The sequence below is a fragment of the Lynx canadensis genome, chromosome B4 (assembly GCF_007474595.2).
Source record: "Lynx canadensis isolate LIC74 chromosome B4, mLynCan4.pri.v2, whole genome shotgun sequence".
Classification (NCBI taxonomy): Eukaryota; Metazoa; Chordata; class Mammalia; order Carnivora; family Felidae; genus Lynx; species Lynx canadensis.
Window position 1 is genome coordinate 83061008 of NC_044309.1, and position 16598 is coordinate 83077605.

General features: G+C 58.7%; 2 protein-coding genes across 2 annotated transcripts in view; both read left to right on the top strand.

Annotated features, from left to right (window-relative positions):
* LRP1 (LDL receptor related protein 1) overlaps positions 1-1084 on the top strand; it is an 82061-nt gene extending 80977 nt beyond the window's left edge. Inside the window, exon 89 of the mRNA XM_030322980.1 lies at positions 108-1084. Within this exon, the coding sequence (XP_030178840.1) occupies positions 108-248 (141 nt within the window). The 3' untranslated portion in view covers positions 249-1084. The remainder of the gene's footprint in view (positions 1-107) is intronic.
* Positions 1085-4752: 3668 nt separating this feature from the next.
* NXPH4 (neurexophilin 4) lies at positions 4753-14048 on the top strand. The gene is made up of 2 exons (XM_030321651.1): positions 4753-4830; positions 12483-14048. The coding sequence occupies exons 1-2, from the start codon at positions 4774-4776 to the stop codon at positions 13335-13337; spliced, it is 912 nt and encodes a 303-aa protein (XP_030177511.1). The 5' UTR covers positions 4753-4773; the 3' UTR covers positions 13338-14048.
* The last annotated feature ends 2550 nt before the right edge of the window (positions 14049-16598 follow it).

The following is a 16598-nucleotide window of genomic DNA, read 5'->3' on the forward strand; positions in this document are numbered from 1 at the left end:
GACTGAGGGTACGGAGTCGGATGATGGAATGGAGGCGGGGGAGGTAGGGCGCCTGGGCCACAGATCCCATCCCCTGCGCCCCACCTGAACCCTCTGTCACCTTGCAGCCCACCAACTTCACCAACCCTGTGTATGCCACACTCTACATGGGTGGCCACGGCAGCCGCCACTCCCTGGCCAGCACGGACGAGAAGCGAGAACTCCTGGGCCGGGGTCCTGAGGACGAGATAGGGGACCCCTTGGCATAGGGCCCTGACCACTGGACTCAGCCCAGAGAGCCTCCTGCCCCCTGCCAGAGAAGTCCTTCAACGAGCCCCCTCCTGCCCAGCCAGCCCCTCCTCGGCCCTGCCGGGGTGTATAAATGTAAAAATGAAGGAATTACTTTTTATATGTGAGTGAGCAAGTGAGCAAGCGAGCACAGTATTATCTCTCTCCGTTCTCCTCCTTCCTGCCTGCTCCTCAGCACCCCCCTCATGCTGCCTTCAGGGAGGGGGGCAGGGAGGACTCTGGGGGCTCCTGTGGCTCACAGGTACCCACCTCCCACCTTCCACCAAAATGCACCCCCACTGGGAGAGCTGGTGGTGCTGCCCCCCTCCCTGTTCAAGACACTTTGTCAAGGCTCTCCCCTCTCTCGCCCCACCCCCATCTTATCCCTCCCAGCTCTCTGAGGGCCAGTTCTGTGGAGGGAGAGTCCTTTGCTGCCCCTGTCTGGAAGATTTGGCTCTGGCTGAAGTAGCAAGGAAAGGATGGAATTTTTTAGTTCTTGGGGGATGCCATTCGATGCTCCAGCCCCCAACTCTAGGGGCACCTGAGATGGCCATGCTCAACACCCTTCCCAGACAGGCCCTCCCTCTCTCCAGTGCCCCCACCGCGGCTCCCAGGGCTGGAGACTTTCTTTGGTAAACAGTCCCCCAGCCTCCTCCTCCCTCCCCTGGGGATGAGGAGGAAGTGGGGCACACCAAGAAAGGGTAAGCGGGCAGCCCCGCTTTGGGGACATGAACGTTTTAATAATTTTTGCTGAATTCCTTTACAACTAAATAACACAGATATTGTTATAAATAAAATTGTAAAAAAAAAAAAAAAAGAAAGAAAGAAAAAAGCCATTTGTGTCTACCTATGAGTGTCAGACTCTGGGAGCTGGGCTGTGCTTGCCTGCTTCGGCCACCAGAGGGAGACGTGCTCTGTGCTGGAGGCAGGACTGGAGAGTCTGGTCTTGAGAAGTGCCCTTCTCCCTGAGCTGCCTCCCTCTCCATCTGGCTGGCAGGGGAAGGGGGTGGCATGGACTTGATGAGGAAGATCTGCTTCTCCTGGCTGTGTGACCTTGGGCCAGTGACTTCACCTTTCTGGATCTTGTATTCCCTGTGGCTCTAGGACAGTAACTCCAAATCCGTTTCTCTGCATTGTCGCTTACAGGGCACCACCAGCCCTACCCAAAACTATCTCCCACAGTGAGAAATCCCACTGTAAGAACTGAACACAGTGGGGTTGTCAAGGGCTTTCTGATCCTTCAGGGTGGTCCCACACAGCTCTCTGTGCCTGAGTTTGCTGCTGAAGCGCAAACATCCTCACAGAGTCTAATTAATCAGATGCCAAGAGTAGAACCCTAGATCCAGGAGGAGGGGGAGGCGGCCGGCTGGACTGAAGGAGAGCTGGGAAGACCAGTTTGCCAGGCTTCACTGGCCACCAACAGATTCAGCTCACCAATCATTGTGACATCCCAGGGGTTGACAGGAAAGGACTGCTACAGTCAAAGGGGTCCCAAGTCTACCTCAAACCCTTGCCGGGGGAGGGGAACCTCTTGCAGAAAGTCACGCGGCTCTACAGTGTTGGAGACTGAGAGTTACAGCACCACTCTCCCCTTTACAGCAAATGTGAGCTCAGGGAGGGCATTTGCAAGCAGCTGAAGAACCATTACCCAACACCCAAAGAAGGGCACTACCTTTCTTTCTGCCACCCTCCCTGGTTCAACTTCCTCAGCTTATTCCTTTTTTAAGGAAGCTATGGGTCTAGGCACCTCTAGAAATAAGAACCCTCCCCTTCCCTCTTGGTCCTGGGATTTCGCCTCCGGCTTCATCCTCTCAGCCAGTTCTGAGATCCTCCACTGTCTCTGGAGCATCCCAGAGCCCCAGGGAAGAGCGACCCTGCTGGGGAAAAGGGGCGTCCTTGTTGATCGCTTAGGGAGGCTTGTGGCCTCCTCTGTCCACCAGGTGGCGTAGGCACTCCTGCAGCGCCGCTCACCCTTAAGCCCAGCACAGCCCCCTCCCCAACACTAATTATGCACCTGCAGGCGGACCGGAGCCTAGCCTCTCACTTCCTTCCCTCGGGCTATTATGCCACACCCCCTCCACCCTCAGCCAGCCGGCTCCCCTCCCTCCCTCAGCGCCTGCCTGCTCCCCCCCACCACCACCACCAGCCCCACCCCCTCGCTCCCTCCCTCTGCCAGCCGTGCATCTGGCGCCCCCGGGGAGCCACTGATTCTCTGCCTGTCGCCTCAAGATCCTGGGCCGAGCAAGAGGGGCCCCCAGCTGCGGCTTGGAACGCAAGCCCCTCCAGTCAGCTTCCTCCCTCTGCCCACCAGGACCAGCCAGGAGGGTGTCTACTAGGAGGCAGTCCTCGAACTCCTCACCTGGCAAGGACAGCAGAGGGGTCTGAGACAGAGATGGAGAAGAGACAGGGGCAGAACCAGGGGCAGAGGCTGATACAGACAGAATGAGAGACAGAGATATGGAGATAGAGAGATACAGGGGCAGAGGCAAAGACTCAGAGATGGGAGGGGGGGTGTCGGGATGTGTTTGTGTGTGTGTGTGTGTGTGTGTGTGTGTGTGTGTAGCTGGAGACAGAAGGGGGTGACCTGAGACTAGCAAAAGGAAAAGAGATGAGGTGGGTCAGGACTCCAGAAGATCAGGACCTTAGTGATGGGCTGCTACCCTTGGTACCTTAGGCCTGGGGGTGCCCACTGCCCCCATGTACCTCCTCACGGCAACCCCTGTGCTTGGCACTTGGGCCCGGGATTCTGGAGCCTTGGGGCCTTGGGCCTGGCCATTCCTGCCTCTTCCAGCCTCTCTACTCTCTGCCCCTTCTGCACCCGGGTTCCTGCCTCCTGGCTTCTGGCTGTCTCTCTGGCTGTCTCTGTGTTTGCCTCATCTTCTCAGCATCACGGATCCTTTTCTGGTGTCTGTCACATCCTTGTATCTGAGTATCTCTTTGTATGTGCCTGGGCTTGTCTTTTGGACTGCCAGTGCCAGCATACACCTGTGTGTGTGTCCATCTCTGTCTGTGGACGTTTGCCTCTCTGCCAGGGCGAGGAAGGGGGATGGGGCCTGAGTACCTGGCTGGGTATGCCTGTCTCTTGGTGCAAGTGTGCATTTACCTCTCTGTCTGTGTGTGCTCCTGTGTGTGTGTAAACTGAGTGTCCATCTGTGTGTGTCAGTGTGCCTCTAGGTGAGCACCTGTCTGCGTGTGCGTGCTGGTCTCTGTGTGAATGTGTTTCACTCTGCCTCTGTGCTCACCTCCGTGGTGTGGCCTGCCCCTGTGAATGCATCTGCGTGCATGCCTGGGGGTGTGTTGATGTCTCAGGATATGCGTCTGTCTATCTCTCTGCTTGTCCCTATCTCACACTGTCTAGGTGTCGGTCATACCACAACCTCAGCCACAGCCTCAGTGCATAGCAACAGCTGACAGCTGAAGACTCCCTGGGCAGGGAAGAGAGCGAGACTAGGGGGAGGAGGGAGCCTATGAAGAAACAGCCAAGAGGATAGGGACAGAGACAAGGCTGGGGCTGGGGACAGAGACAAGGACAGAGACAGAGGAGGAAGGAGACAAGGATAGAGAGGAGCTGATGGTGAAAGATGGGACAGTGGAAGGGAAGGGATGGAGATTGCACCAAGAGGCTGGGCAGGCAACGCTGAGGGGACTTCCTGCCCAACCCCCATGCAGGGACGCTCTGGGACGCGCGGGGGTCAGCAGTGAGGGGAGAGGGGCAAAAGTGAACGGCCGGTCCCGCAGAGGGGTCTGGAGATCGCGGAGGTGCCTTGGGGGCGGGAGTGGGGGCGGCGGGCGCCGTTTGTCAGCCCTATTGACAGACGTGATGGGGTTTCCGTCCGTGATCAATGATTCTCATCTCCGGGCCGAATGAGCCGCGGGGCGCCCATCCATCCCCGTCAGCGCCGCGCGGCCCCAGCCGCCCCGAGGCCCCGCCCGCCCTCACCTCGGCCCCTGCCCTGCTCCTGCCCCGGACCCACCTTAGCCCGGAGCATAAAAGGGGCCCGGAGCACCGAGGGACCCTGGTCTTCCAGGGCTCCTGCTCCGCCGTGCACCCCTTCGGGGACACGGTCCCAGAGCCTCGAGCCCCACGCCCTGCCCCATTCCTCATCGGTGCACAGACCTAGCCTCTCCGGTACACCATCCCTAGGTCCCGCAACCCTCTGCGCTTCGCACCTGGGCTGGGGGCGTGTCCGGGGCGTGTCGGGGTGAAAGTCACCTTCGGTGCCCCCAGCTGGGCGGGAGGGGGCGCGCGGGGCGCGGCCGGGATTGGAGCGACGCGGAGCCCCGCCCCCCCGCCCGCTCGAGTCCGACCCAACTTTCTCCCCCGCCCGCGCCCCGCCCCCAGCGCCGAGCTCCGCTCCTCTCGCTCAGTCCGCGGGCCGCGCCGCCTGCTCCCGCCGCTCCGGCAGCCACCCCACGGCGCGCCAGCCCGGGGCCCCTCGCCCCCAGGCCCGGCTCCGGCCTGCCCGGGACCCGTCCCGTCCGCCCCCCGCCTGGCCGCCTGGGAAGATGCGGCTGCTCCCGGAATGGCTTCTCTTGCTCTTTGGCCCGTGGCTCCTGAGGCAGGTAAGGGCAGCAGGGCTGGAGTGGGAGCGCCGGGTCCGGGACGCGAAGGTCCCAGAGTGCGAGGGGCTCAGTGCGCCCGCCCCGCCCCCAGCGCGGAGCGTCCCAACTTTGCGCGGCTTGGGGGAAGCGGACAGACAGACTCCCTGATCCAGGACACGCGCTCTCCCAATCCAAGTTGGCTGAGGGTTGGGGGCGGGTGCCGGGGTGGAGGCCCGACTCGGATCTGGCTTCAGGCAAGGCGGGGGAGGGGACGAAGCCCGACCCGCGAGTGCGCCAGACTGAGCGGGAGTGCGAGACAGACAGACAAGCCAGCAGGGTGTCAGCCTTGCCGTCTTTCCGCGCCAACCTCGCTCGCCTTCCTCGCTGTCTGTCCTTCCACTCCTCCACCCTGCCTTTCCGTTTCTCCTCTCTGCACTTGTCACAATGCCAGGTGGGCACTGTGTTCCGAGCATCCGCGGCCCGAACACACGCGCGCACACAGATACGGCCGAACTTGGCTACGATCTCCCATCACATTTCCCGCGGAGACACCTTCTCCCCTGCACAAACCTCACAGACACACCCCTCGCGCGCGCCCAGATGATGGGGGTGGGGGCTGTCTGGAAGGGGAGTCTCTCTTGGTGTCCTCCCCTTGCCCCCACATCCCTAGGCTGCCTCTTTTCCCTGAGTCTCTGGGGTGAGGACACAGAGGCTAAGGAGGCCCAGATTTGATCTGCTCCCTCCCAACTTGGAGGCTTCAACTCACGAACACAGTGTGCTCATATGTGCTGGTGTGGACTGTGTGGGTCAGCGTGTGCACCTGTGTGCATGCATGTGTCTTGGGGCAGCAAGGTTTGGGTGTCTAGTGCTGAGGTCCAGGGTGCATGTGTAAGCTGCTATGGTGTGTGGTGTTGGCTTTGAAGGGGTGAGTGCAAGCGCCTGCTTCACCGCGCAGCTCTCTGTGCCCTGCTGTGTGTCCCACAATGGGGGCCTCGGACCTGGAGCCTGCTTCCTTCCATTGCCTCCTTGTCCGAGACTTTTCTGGTTCCTGCACCCTAACTGTACCTACCTAGTTTGAGGGCAGGCAGGCAGCTTCCTAAACCCCTACTCCTGCACCCTTGCTCCAGCCCCTACAGAATCTGGAAGGGATGTAGTCCCCCCCCTTCCCCTGCCAACATTTGGACCCCACCTGCTTAGCCAAATCAAACTCAGCCACTCCAGCAGGGTAGGGGCTGCCCAGGTGAAGCTGGTGACCGAGCTCCCTGCCTCTCCCAAACACGTCTGGTGACCTTGAGGGGCTGGAAGGTGGGCAGAGGGGCCCCCTCCACAAAACCTGCTTCCACTGGCAGGAGCTTCTTTTGGACTTGCTGCCCAGCTCTGCCCTTATCCACTACTGCAGGATGGGGCCTGGGCCCCACAACCCACCCGTATAGGTGAAGGCCTGGGGGAGAGGAGGTAAGGATGCTACTCCCCTGCCCCTCCTTTGTACTTCCGCGCCCATTCTCCTCTCCACTCTCCCTATCAAATAAACTCCCCTTTGGACAGATCTGGTTTAATTTCCTTTGCCCCCTGAAGGGGAATGAAACATCTGGTGAAGACTTGAAGGAGAGTAAGCATGAGGATGTGAGCGATGGGGATCTGTCTGAGTGTGTGTGAGCTGCAGCTGTGGGCCTCCGTGTTGGAGTCAATGGGGGAGAGTGTATCTGCCATTTAGTCCAGCTTGTGTGCTGTGAGAATCAGTGTTTACATGTGTGTGAAGACTGTGGGTGTGTAAATACATGTAATTGTGGGGCAGGATGTGTGCAGAGAAGTGTTTGTGTGTCTGAGTACCTGTGTGTGCTTGTGTGCACTTGTGAGTACCCCAAGGTGGGTCTCCAGTGCATCTGTGTGCCGGGGTACATGTGTTGCCCATATGTAAGTCTCTGGGGTTTGTGAGTGTCTGTATGCTTGTGGTCCTGAGTGCATTTGAGTGTGGGTATGGGATTGTGAGCCTCAGGGTGTGTTCATATATCTGAGTGTGGCTTATGTGTGTGTGCACTCAGGGCTGTCTCAGTGCCAGAGATGGGAGTATGTTGACACGGCAAGAGGCTGGTGGGGGACAGTTTACAAGGTAGCTCTTTGGGAAACCCTAATTGTCCAATGATAACCCCACTGTCTTTGGCACCACCTGACCCCTGTCACTTGCCCCTCCTCCTGGGCCCAGGACTCTGGGCTTCCGTTGCCCCTGGGTCTGTGGCCTCTTGGCCAGACCTTCCTCCAGATCTTTCTGATATGGTCTCTGACTCCTCTCCCTCTCTGTCTCCGTCTTCCCCACCCCTTGCCAAAGCGGCTGCCTACTGGGAGAAGCAGCAGGCGATCAATAGTCACTAATCACTAATCACTAATTACTAATTAGCTGGGGGAGGGCAGGGGTGGGACCCTTTGGGACCTTCCAGCTCTATCCTGCCTCAGGGAAGGATTAGGCCCCAGCGAGCCTCTCAGAGCCGGCCAGCCCCAGCCCTGCATCTAGCCACTCCCTCCTGCCTCTGTACCCCTCTCCAGCCCCTCAGCTAATCTCTGGCTGGGCCACTTAGGCACGTGCCGCCTAGACTAGGGCCCAGAGCCTTGGTGGGGATTTGGGGGTAATCCGGGCCGCAGCTGGGCCGGGGCACAGGAGAAGGAGGGCGCTGTGACAGCTCCCTTGGGCCAGATCCTGCATGTATAAGAGAGGTACCCATTGGAAAGGAGAATTTACAGGGTCATGGGATTGGGGTGGGGGAGGAGTTGGAGATCCAGGACTGAGTGACTAGGGAAGAGGTGAGGTAATTGGGGGACAGAAATATGGTAATGAAGGGTCACTGGGGTCAGAGGTGGGGTCATTGGGAAGGGGCAAGATAAACCTTGAAAGAGACCAGGTAAGTGGAGGGGGCATCTCAGGGCTCAGAGATGAAGTCATTGTCAAGGAGATGGGAACTTTGAACAGATCCCTGCAACTCCACATGATTGGGGGCCAGGAAGGGGACAGGATACTAGAGAGAGGACAGGGTCATGGGGCAGGGCTCAAGCACTGCTGGGTGCAGTGGTTAGCCGCTGGGCTTAGGGTGGAATCCAGCTATGGGGTGGAAATGGGGAACAGGGAGTGCTGTCTTGAGCGCTAGAAATTGGCGAGTCTCCCCCTCTCCCTCTCCTGCCCCTCCTCCACCTCCACCCCGCCCACTCCCCCTCCGGCTCCGGCTTCGGGAAATTACATCCCCGCTCCGCGGCTCCCACCCCCCCCCCCATCGCGCCCCGGAGCCCGCGCCTTTATAGGCACATTTATTGCAATAATAAAGTGAGGCGCGGGGCGGGGGGCGGGGGGCGGCCGTTCCCGGGGGGACCGCGCCGGCTCTAGGAAGCAGGGAAATAAAATAAAATAAAATAAAATCAAAATTCAGATAACGGTGAGCCTTGCGCTGCAGGCCTCGAGCAGGCGGGCAGGCGGGGCTGAGGGGGAGGGGGCGCCCAGCCCAAGGGCAGAGCCCGCCCCACCAGCGGTCCCCGCCCCCTCACGCTATAGTAGGGTCTGGAAGGAGGTATCTTCGCTTCCACCTGCCTGGCCCCCTCCGATGGTCTAATCCTGCCCATCGTCTGCCTTTTCCTCTGACTTGTCCCCCATACCTGGTCCTCAGCTCGTGGCTCCGTCCCTGTCTCCCATCTCCTTCCTTGTCCCCCATTGCCCATTCCAGTCCCCATTTACAATTTGCCATCCCCATCTCCTGGGTCTCTGCATCCCTCAGCATCCCTGTCTCTCTCTGCCCAATAACCATTACCCATTCCTGTTCCCACCCCCAATTGCTCCCCATCCCCATCTCCCAGGTCCTACCCCACTCTCAATCCTGTTTCTCTTTCCCAGTGCCCATCCCTCATCCACCATCCTTGTCCTCCCCATCCCCATTTTGGTTCCCATTGCATTCTCTGCCCCTCTTCATTCCCCTAGCTCCTATCCCATCTACATCCCTGTCTCTACCCAATGCCTATCCACCATTTCTGATCTCTTCTTCATCCCTGTTCCCATGCCTATCCTCGTTCCATCCTCATCTCTGCACCATATACCTGTGCCTGCTGAGTCCCCAACCCCAGTCTCAGTCCTCAACCCAGACTGTCCTGTCCTCCCACCAATGTGCTTACCCCCATCTCCATCCCTGGTTCCCAGCCAGACCCTGTGAATTCCACCCCGCCCTGACTGCGGTGCCCTCCTCTTGTCCTTTTCTAGGTGCAAAGGCTTAATACGCTATTCCCTCCCCTTCCCCAGCCCTGGCCTGGAGCACTGTTCCTTCCCCAACCACAGGGTGCCGTTCCCTTCCCCCGGTCCGGAATCCTGAGCGGCCCCGCCTGACCTACACAGCCGGAGAGAAGCCAGGGACTGGTCTGGAGGCCTGGGGGAGGTGCGCCCTGCAATGCGGCTGGGGGGCCGATAGCGTGAACCTCCCCCCTTTCCCCCGCGGTCCCATCCCAAAAGAGGCCCCCCCACAGACACACAGTGGAGTTTGTTCACCAGCAAGAGGCAGCCTCAACTCCCCTCCATTGCGTGGGCTCACTGCCTTGGGGGCAAAGCACTCCTGGCTGGGTGCCCGCCCCGCATGGGCCTGGAGGCGCCTGGTGAGGCGCACCCCCCACCCATACCCACACCCCCGCCTGCCACTGAGCACCTCCGCCCCCTGCAGCCGACAGCCAGACTAGCCTCTCCCCTCGGCAAATGTCACCGCGCCCAATTAGCTTAATTAAACCAGTTCTGGAGCGACGGGGACCCCTCCTCGGACAACACCCTGCTCCCTCTCTCAGTTATAGAGGGGGGGGACACCACCATGGATCTCAGGAAAGAGGGGCTCCTTTCTTACCCTGCTTTCCCTGTTCGTTCCCCCACCCACAGATAGAGACAGACAGCCTGAAGGATAGAGGGAAAGAACCGAAAGAGACAGAAACAGGGAGAAAAACAGAATCACGGAAGGAGAAAATTCGAGACAGAGTGAGGAAGAGACTGGGAGAAGAGTCACGGAGAGAGATGGAAAAACAGTGAAAGAGGGAGCGAGAGAGGGAGAGTGAGCGTGCAAGCGAGGAAGCCAGAGGGAGGATTTTATTTTATTTTATTCCATGTTCCCATTTCTCGGCTCGTTTCCTCACAGACTCACCCCTCCCTATCAGAGCTCCCCCCAAGGTCGCTTTGGCCAACCCCCCAACTCTTCCCTTTATCTTGGCAGTCTCCTGCAGTAGGTGGGGGGTGTGGGTGCCCAAAGCCCAGGGATTTGCCAGGATCAGAGAAGCACAGACAGCAATTTGTCTGGAATCAGGGGAGGGGGATACCCAGCACCCTCACCGCCCGGCCAAACCTCCTTCCCTCTCCCAGCCCCTGCCTTCATGGAGTTGCTGGACTGAACCAGCCCTTGATAAGTCCTGGGCTGGGTGCAGGACAATGAGTGCTGCCGGGGTGTGCTGGGAGTGGGTGTCTCCTCAGAAGCATTTAGGGTCATAAGAGCAGGTGACTGGGTATTGATGGATGCCCCTAGAAAGGCAGTGTTGGGTCTAGAAGGGTGTGCAGATTAGGAGTCAGAGTTCAAAGGACTCCCCCCCCTTCTTTGACTTTCCAGGCAAGGTTCATGTATTTCCTCCTCCTAGACCTCTCTGAGCCCCACCCTGCACTCTCCAAGCCCACTTCCTGGGAAGCCTGCCACCCCTCCCCCCACAGTGGCCTGGGACCCTTCCCACAGCCCCTCTCAGACCCACCCTCCTGATGTTAGCTGCCAGCTCAAGCTTGTCTGTCTGAGTCAATCACTCCTGCCGCCCCCGCCCCCCTCACCTGAGCTGGGAGGAGGGATGGACGGGAGGAGGAATGAGGGGGGCGATAAATATGTATGACGAACGGGTGGCGGCGGCATTAATAACCCGGGATCGCAGTGCTGCGGGAATGGGGACCAGGCGGTGGAGATTCTAGCCCAGCAGCTTGACTCTGCCATTCCTGTCCCTTGTGGACTCATAGTGTGTACACAAGGGTGTGTGCAAACAGAGGGGGGCACCCATGCTGCCAGGCCTCTTTACCTACCCAAACCTCTGCGGGCAGGCCAGTGTGGAACCCCCCAGGGACCATTCATATATAACTCACACATATGCACCCCCCGGGGGGAACAGACCGCACCGGTTCTATCACTGTGGATACACTGACACACACCCTTGAGAAAGAGCTCGACACATGGACAGAGGATGATAGGAGCTCATGTAGGAAAGTGACACCTCCAGAGAACCAGACACGGTCAACTGAGGCATACAACTACACCAGTCTCAGTGACGCAGCCACCACAAACGGATAGATACAGGGCCTCACTCAGGTCAACACACGGAAAGACACACACACAGCCAAGCCAGGCACATTTACAACCCAGGCATCTATACAGAACCACCGTGGACTGACACAACAGGCATTCAGCCCCACAGGCAGGCAGACACACACACAGACTCCTCAGACTGATATAGGCAGGTGGACACACACACACACACACACACCCCAACCACACACAGCCACTTGAAGCAGACACACACCCTCATCACCATGGGTTGAGACACATGGTGAGTGTGCATGCGTGCACATGCTCACACACACACCATCACTCCGGGTAGACAGACACACACCCATAACCATCCGGGGCTAACAGAAACACAGCCACCCCAGGCTGACACACACAGCACCCGCTCCCTGCAATCTGACGTACACGCAGTACGGGCCACAGTAACCGGCCACAGCTACCAGTCTGACTGACACATTCTGACACTCACGGCTCCTCTCCCTCCCGCTCCCCTCGCTGGAGCGGCATCTCCATATTTCTTCCTCTGGCTCTCGCACGTCTCCTTCACTCCCGGCCACCCCCCCCACCCCACCCCACCCGCCCCAGATAATTGATGGCCCGGGCCTGGCCCGGCCGCTCCCGCCTCTCGATCCATCTTGTACTCGCGCCCGCGCTGTCTCCCAGATCGGCCGCCACCTGAGACACGCGGAGTCGGGAGAGGGCGGGCAGGGGCGGTCCTCCGGCCCCCTATAAGACCAGGGAAGGACCACTAGGCGGCCTCCCCCACAGTAAGAGCGCTGGAGGCCGAGAGGGGTCCCCACGCAGCCCCCAAGCCTCAATCCACAGCGCCGAGATCTCCACTATTAGCTCAGTCGGTTTTCCGGGCCCCTCCCCGCCAGGGAGTAGAGGCTGAGGCCTGGGTGGGGGCTTTAGCCTCGGCAGAGGTGTTGGGAGGTCTTCGCTTCTTTCTTGATGCTGACTGTTGACATTGGTCATGGCCTGGCTTGCCTGAGTCCACCTCCTCCCTGGCCCACCATTATTCAGAACCAGCCAGGCTCCAGGCCAGGAGAGCCGGCTCCACTCCCTATTCAAAAAGCTTTTGCTTTTTGGATTTCTCAGCCCGCATCGGGGTTTTCTGAGAATACAAGGATTCTCAGTGTCATTTCACAGATGTAGAAACTGAGGACTGGATCGTGAGTTGGCCAAGAGCACAGAGGTTGAAAGGGCTGCAGGCCTGCACCAATGCACACTCCCCGAACCACTGACTGTGGACTACCCGCTTTCCCCAGGGGCTGGGGAAAGGGGCTAGTGGGGGTAGGGCCATGGGATGGCCTGGCGCAACCCCAGCGTCTTTCTTTCCTGCTCTTTCTTTGTCCACAGGTCGTCAGTGCTCAGACACCAGAGTCCGGGAGGCCTCAGTACCTGGAGCTGCGCCCCGCCGCGGCCAGAGGGGGCGCCCCTGGCCAACAGCTCCCGGTGCCGAGGTCATCCCACGGTCTGGGCACTACTGGCGCCTGGAGCTGGGCCTGGCCGGCTAATCACACCGGGGCACTGGCCCGGGCTGGGGCGCTGCCTGCGCCGCGCACGAAGAGAAAGCCGTCTATCAAAGCGGCCCGTGCCAAAAAGATCTTCGGCTGGGGGGACTTCTACTTCCGGGTACACACTCTCAAGTTCTCGCTGCTGGTGACAGGCAAGATCGTGGACCACGTGAACGGTACTTTCAGCGTGTACTTCCGCCACAACTCGTCTAGCCTGGGCAACCTCAGCGTCAGTATTGTGCCGCCCTCCAAGCGTGTCGAGTTCGGGGGAGTCTGGCTGCCGGGGCCCGCCCCCCATCCTCTGCAGTCTACGCTGGCCCTGGAGGGGGTGCTGCCTAGGCTGGGGGCCCCGCTGGGGATAGCGGCCGCGGGACCCGGGCTGGGAGGCACCCTCGGGGGCGCGCTGGCGGCCCCATTCGGGGGCGCGCTGGGAGTGCCCGGGGCCAAAGAGTCACGCGCTTTCAACTGCCACGTGGAGTATGAGAAGACAAACCGCGCGCGCAAGCACCGCCCGTGCCTGTACGACCCATCGCAAGTGTGCTTTACCGAGCACACGCAGAGCCAGGCCGCCTGGCTCTGCGCCAAGCCCTTCAAAGTCATCTGCATCTTCGTCTCCTTCCTCAGCTTTGACTACAAACTAGTACAGAAGGTGTGCCCAGACTATAACTTCCAGAGTGAGCACCCTTACTTTGGGTAGTGCGCCTCGCACTCGCCTGGGCCCTAAGCTTCCCGCCAAATCCCGGCCTCCCTAAGTGGGACCCCTCCCCGTGCCCCGCAGCTCCTGGGGCCGCATTCACCCCTTCCACTCTGAGGGCAAAGGGAACAGCCTTCCCGGGGACCATCGGCCATCAGGTGGCGTGGGTCCTCCTTTTCCTTATGGGAAGCGCTAGCGAGGCGGAGGTGGCTGTAGCCCCTTCCGCCACCTCCCAAAATGAAGGGGCAGGAGCGCAGGCCTGGAATAGGCGGGGCTTGGAGGCGGTCCCAGTGTCCCTTACGTCTGCATCGGGTCCCCCCTTATACCCCGGCGCTGGGCTGGACACTCCCTTTGTCCGCATCTGTATTGACGCCTGGCCTGGCACCCTCCACGCACCCTGTCTTACCCCCAGGCGCTTTTCCTCCTGTTCCATCCGGTCCCCCACGTAAAGACTGTTAGGCTCGTAAGTTGCGGCCTATCCCCAACCCCTTCTGCCAGCGGTATGCCTGTCCGCCTCCCCCGCCACCCCTAATTAGGGTAGCGGAAGCAGAACTCCTGGGCCTAGGCGATCGACTCGGCCCCTGCTCTCTGCCCATCTCCCTCCTGTCCCTGCAGTCCTGCTCCACCTGCCCCTTTCCGGCTGCTTCCTCTCGGTGATATTTTTTCTACGCCAAAACAGACGGGAAAGGGAACAAAATAAAGTGAAATCCAATACGCGTCTGTGTGAGACCTTTGTAGGGGGTGGTGGTGATGTGGGTCTAAGTCTGGCAGAGACCTGGCCAGGGCCTCCTCCCTGGGCGGCTTCTGGAAACTGAGGCAAATATTGACGGAGTTGGCACCTTGGAGGGCATCCAAGACCAGGTCGGACGGAGATGAGGGCGACCCTTGCGGTAGGAGCCCTGACTGAGGTGGGGATTTTCTCCCAGAGGTGGGCGAAAAAGAGGGGAAGCTGCAGCAGACAGAATGGGGGTGAGACCTGAGAGGGGACTACCAGCGGACTGTTGGCGACGACTTGGGGGAGGAGGTATAAGGCCTTGAAATGGGATCGAGTTGCAGGGACAGCGTAGGCAGAGCGCTGACAACCTGCTAAGCTCCGAGGGGCTGGCGGGAGGCGGCAGGTGGGGGGGAGGGGGAACGGTGTTTGCGGCATCTGGAGTCATCGATCTTCCTTTTCCTTCCTAATTTCGTGGGCGCTGAGTTTGCAGACGGCTGAGGGAGGGAGGCCAGAGACGAGGGGGTGGGGGAAGGGACGAGCGGCGCGAGTTTAGAGAGCCTGGCCGCGCCGCCGCCGCTCGCCGCCTGCAAACAAGGCCCCCTTAAGCCAGCTGCCCACCCTCCCCACCCCCGCCTCCAGCTCCCTTCTGCCGCCGCCGCCGCTGCTAATTTTATCCGCCCCCAACCCTGGCCCGGGCGTTAATTGGCTGCGGCTTCATTAGCAGTTCTCAAGCTCAGCCGCCCCCCTCCCCTGGGGACCCCTGACTGGGGCTAGGGAGGGGGTACGGACAAGCTGAGGCACAGAACGACACCTATCGACACCTCGTCTTCTGCCTTCCTTCTCCTGGAGTCCTGGGCCAAGGTACCGACTCGGAGAAGGCAGTGTTCTCCAAGGAGTTGCCCACTAGTCAGCGGGAAACTGAGTCAGAGGTGAGTCCCACCCAGACATGCCTGGGAATGAAAAGTTGGTGATGGGGAAAATAAATCTTTGGATGGATGGATGGATGGATGGCAGGATCACAATATCAACTGAAAGGAAGAGGGCGGTGGGAGGTGATTCTGGGTCAGAGACTGGAGGAAGGAGAAGAACCCTAACCCAAGGCCTAGTGCTGGAAAGAACTGAGAACACCTGAGGCTAGAGTGGGAGGGAAGGAGGTTAAAGCTAAGAGGGGACTTCTGAGGCCTGGTATGAGAGCCAAGTGGGAATATTTGGAATTAGCAAGTTAGCCCATCTGGGCCTCAGTTTCTTCGCTTGTAAGGCAATGATAAAATAGCATGTCCTGGAGATTAAAACTTTGCGTGTGAATATGTTTTGTGATGGATTGTCCTCCTCCACTTCCTCTGACTCACAAACTGCCTCCTCTACAGCCATCCTCTTCTCTTCTCCCACCCCTTCCCCCTTGGACACTTTGGACATCTGGGAGCTGAGTTGCCCCTGCCTGTAATTGCACTTGTTGCATTTTTTTCCACCTGTTTGCCTCTTATGTCCCAGCAGTCAGTGATCTATTCTTGTATCTCCAAAGCTATGGCATGTCTGGCACAGAGTAGGAGCTCACTGTGTCTGTTGAATGACTAAATGAATGAATGTGTAATGTTGCTAAATAAGGCAATGATTCTCAAAATCACTGCTATTTAGAATCATTGAAGAGAGGTTTCACTGTCACCACGAGTGGGCAAATGCCCACTCTTTAAGATTCATTGAATTAGAACCTCTGTAGGGAAGCCTCACACTCATACATTTATACTACATTTCCCAGCCAATTCTGATACCCATGTTTGGGAGCCTACTTGTAAAGGAGTCAATGAGTCCCTCACCCAAAGGATGAGTCCAGATGAAGTCAGGCTAAAAGGAAGATCCTTTCCAGTTCCAAGGATCTTTAGCCCCAGGGAAATAAAGAGGGCTCACTGAGTGCTGGAGCAACAAGAGGTGAACAGATACCAAATTCAACAAATGCAACAACAGGAGGGGGCACCTCACACAGTTCCAGAATGTCCCAGGAGAAGGAGATACCATGGAGGAGGCAGGTCAGAGGATGAGGGGAGGGTGATTCATCCCAGAGCATGTTTACACACAAAGTCTCATTTAATCCTCACTACATGTTATTTTTTTATTGCAAGTGAGGAAACTGAGGCCCAGATAGACTAATTTGCTAGTTAGCCCAAGAACTGGAACTTGAACTCAGGTCTCTCATCGTTCCAAACCAGGGTGCTTCCCAGTGCTCTCTAGCTCGAATAGGAGTCTTTATATTCCCAAAGAGCCTAATAACGCTAAGTAGGTATTCAGTAGGCACCCAATAAATGGTTCTTGTCCGGAGGACAGGATAAAACACACACACACACACACACACCCACTAAAAAGCTTCAGGACAGTGAGGAGGTGGGGCGGCACTGGATCTCTTTTCTTTCAGGCGAGAGCCTCTGACCAAGGGCTACACATGGGTAACTGAAGCGGAGGAAGTGGGTAAAAACTACAATTCCCAAGAGACCGTAAAGGTCTCACGCATGCGTAGATCTCTCCCCTCAATTCGGTGGCTTCCCGGGCCGCTCTCG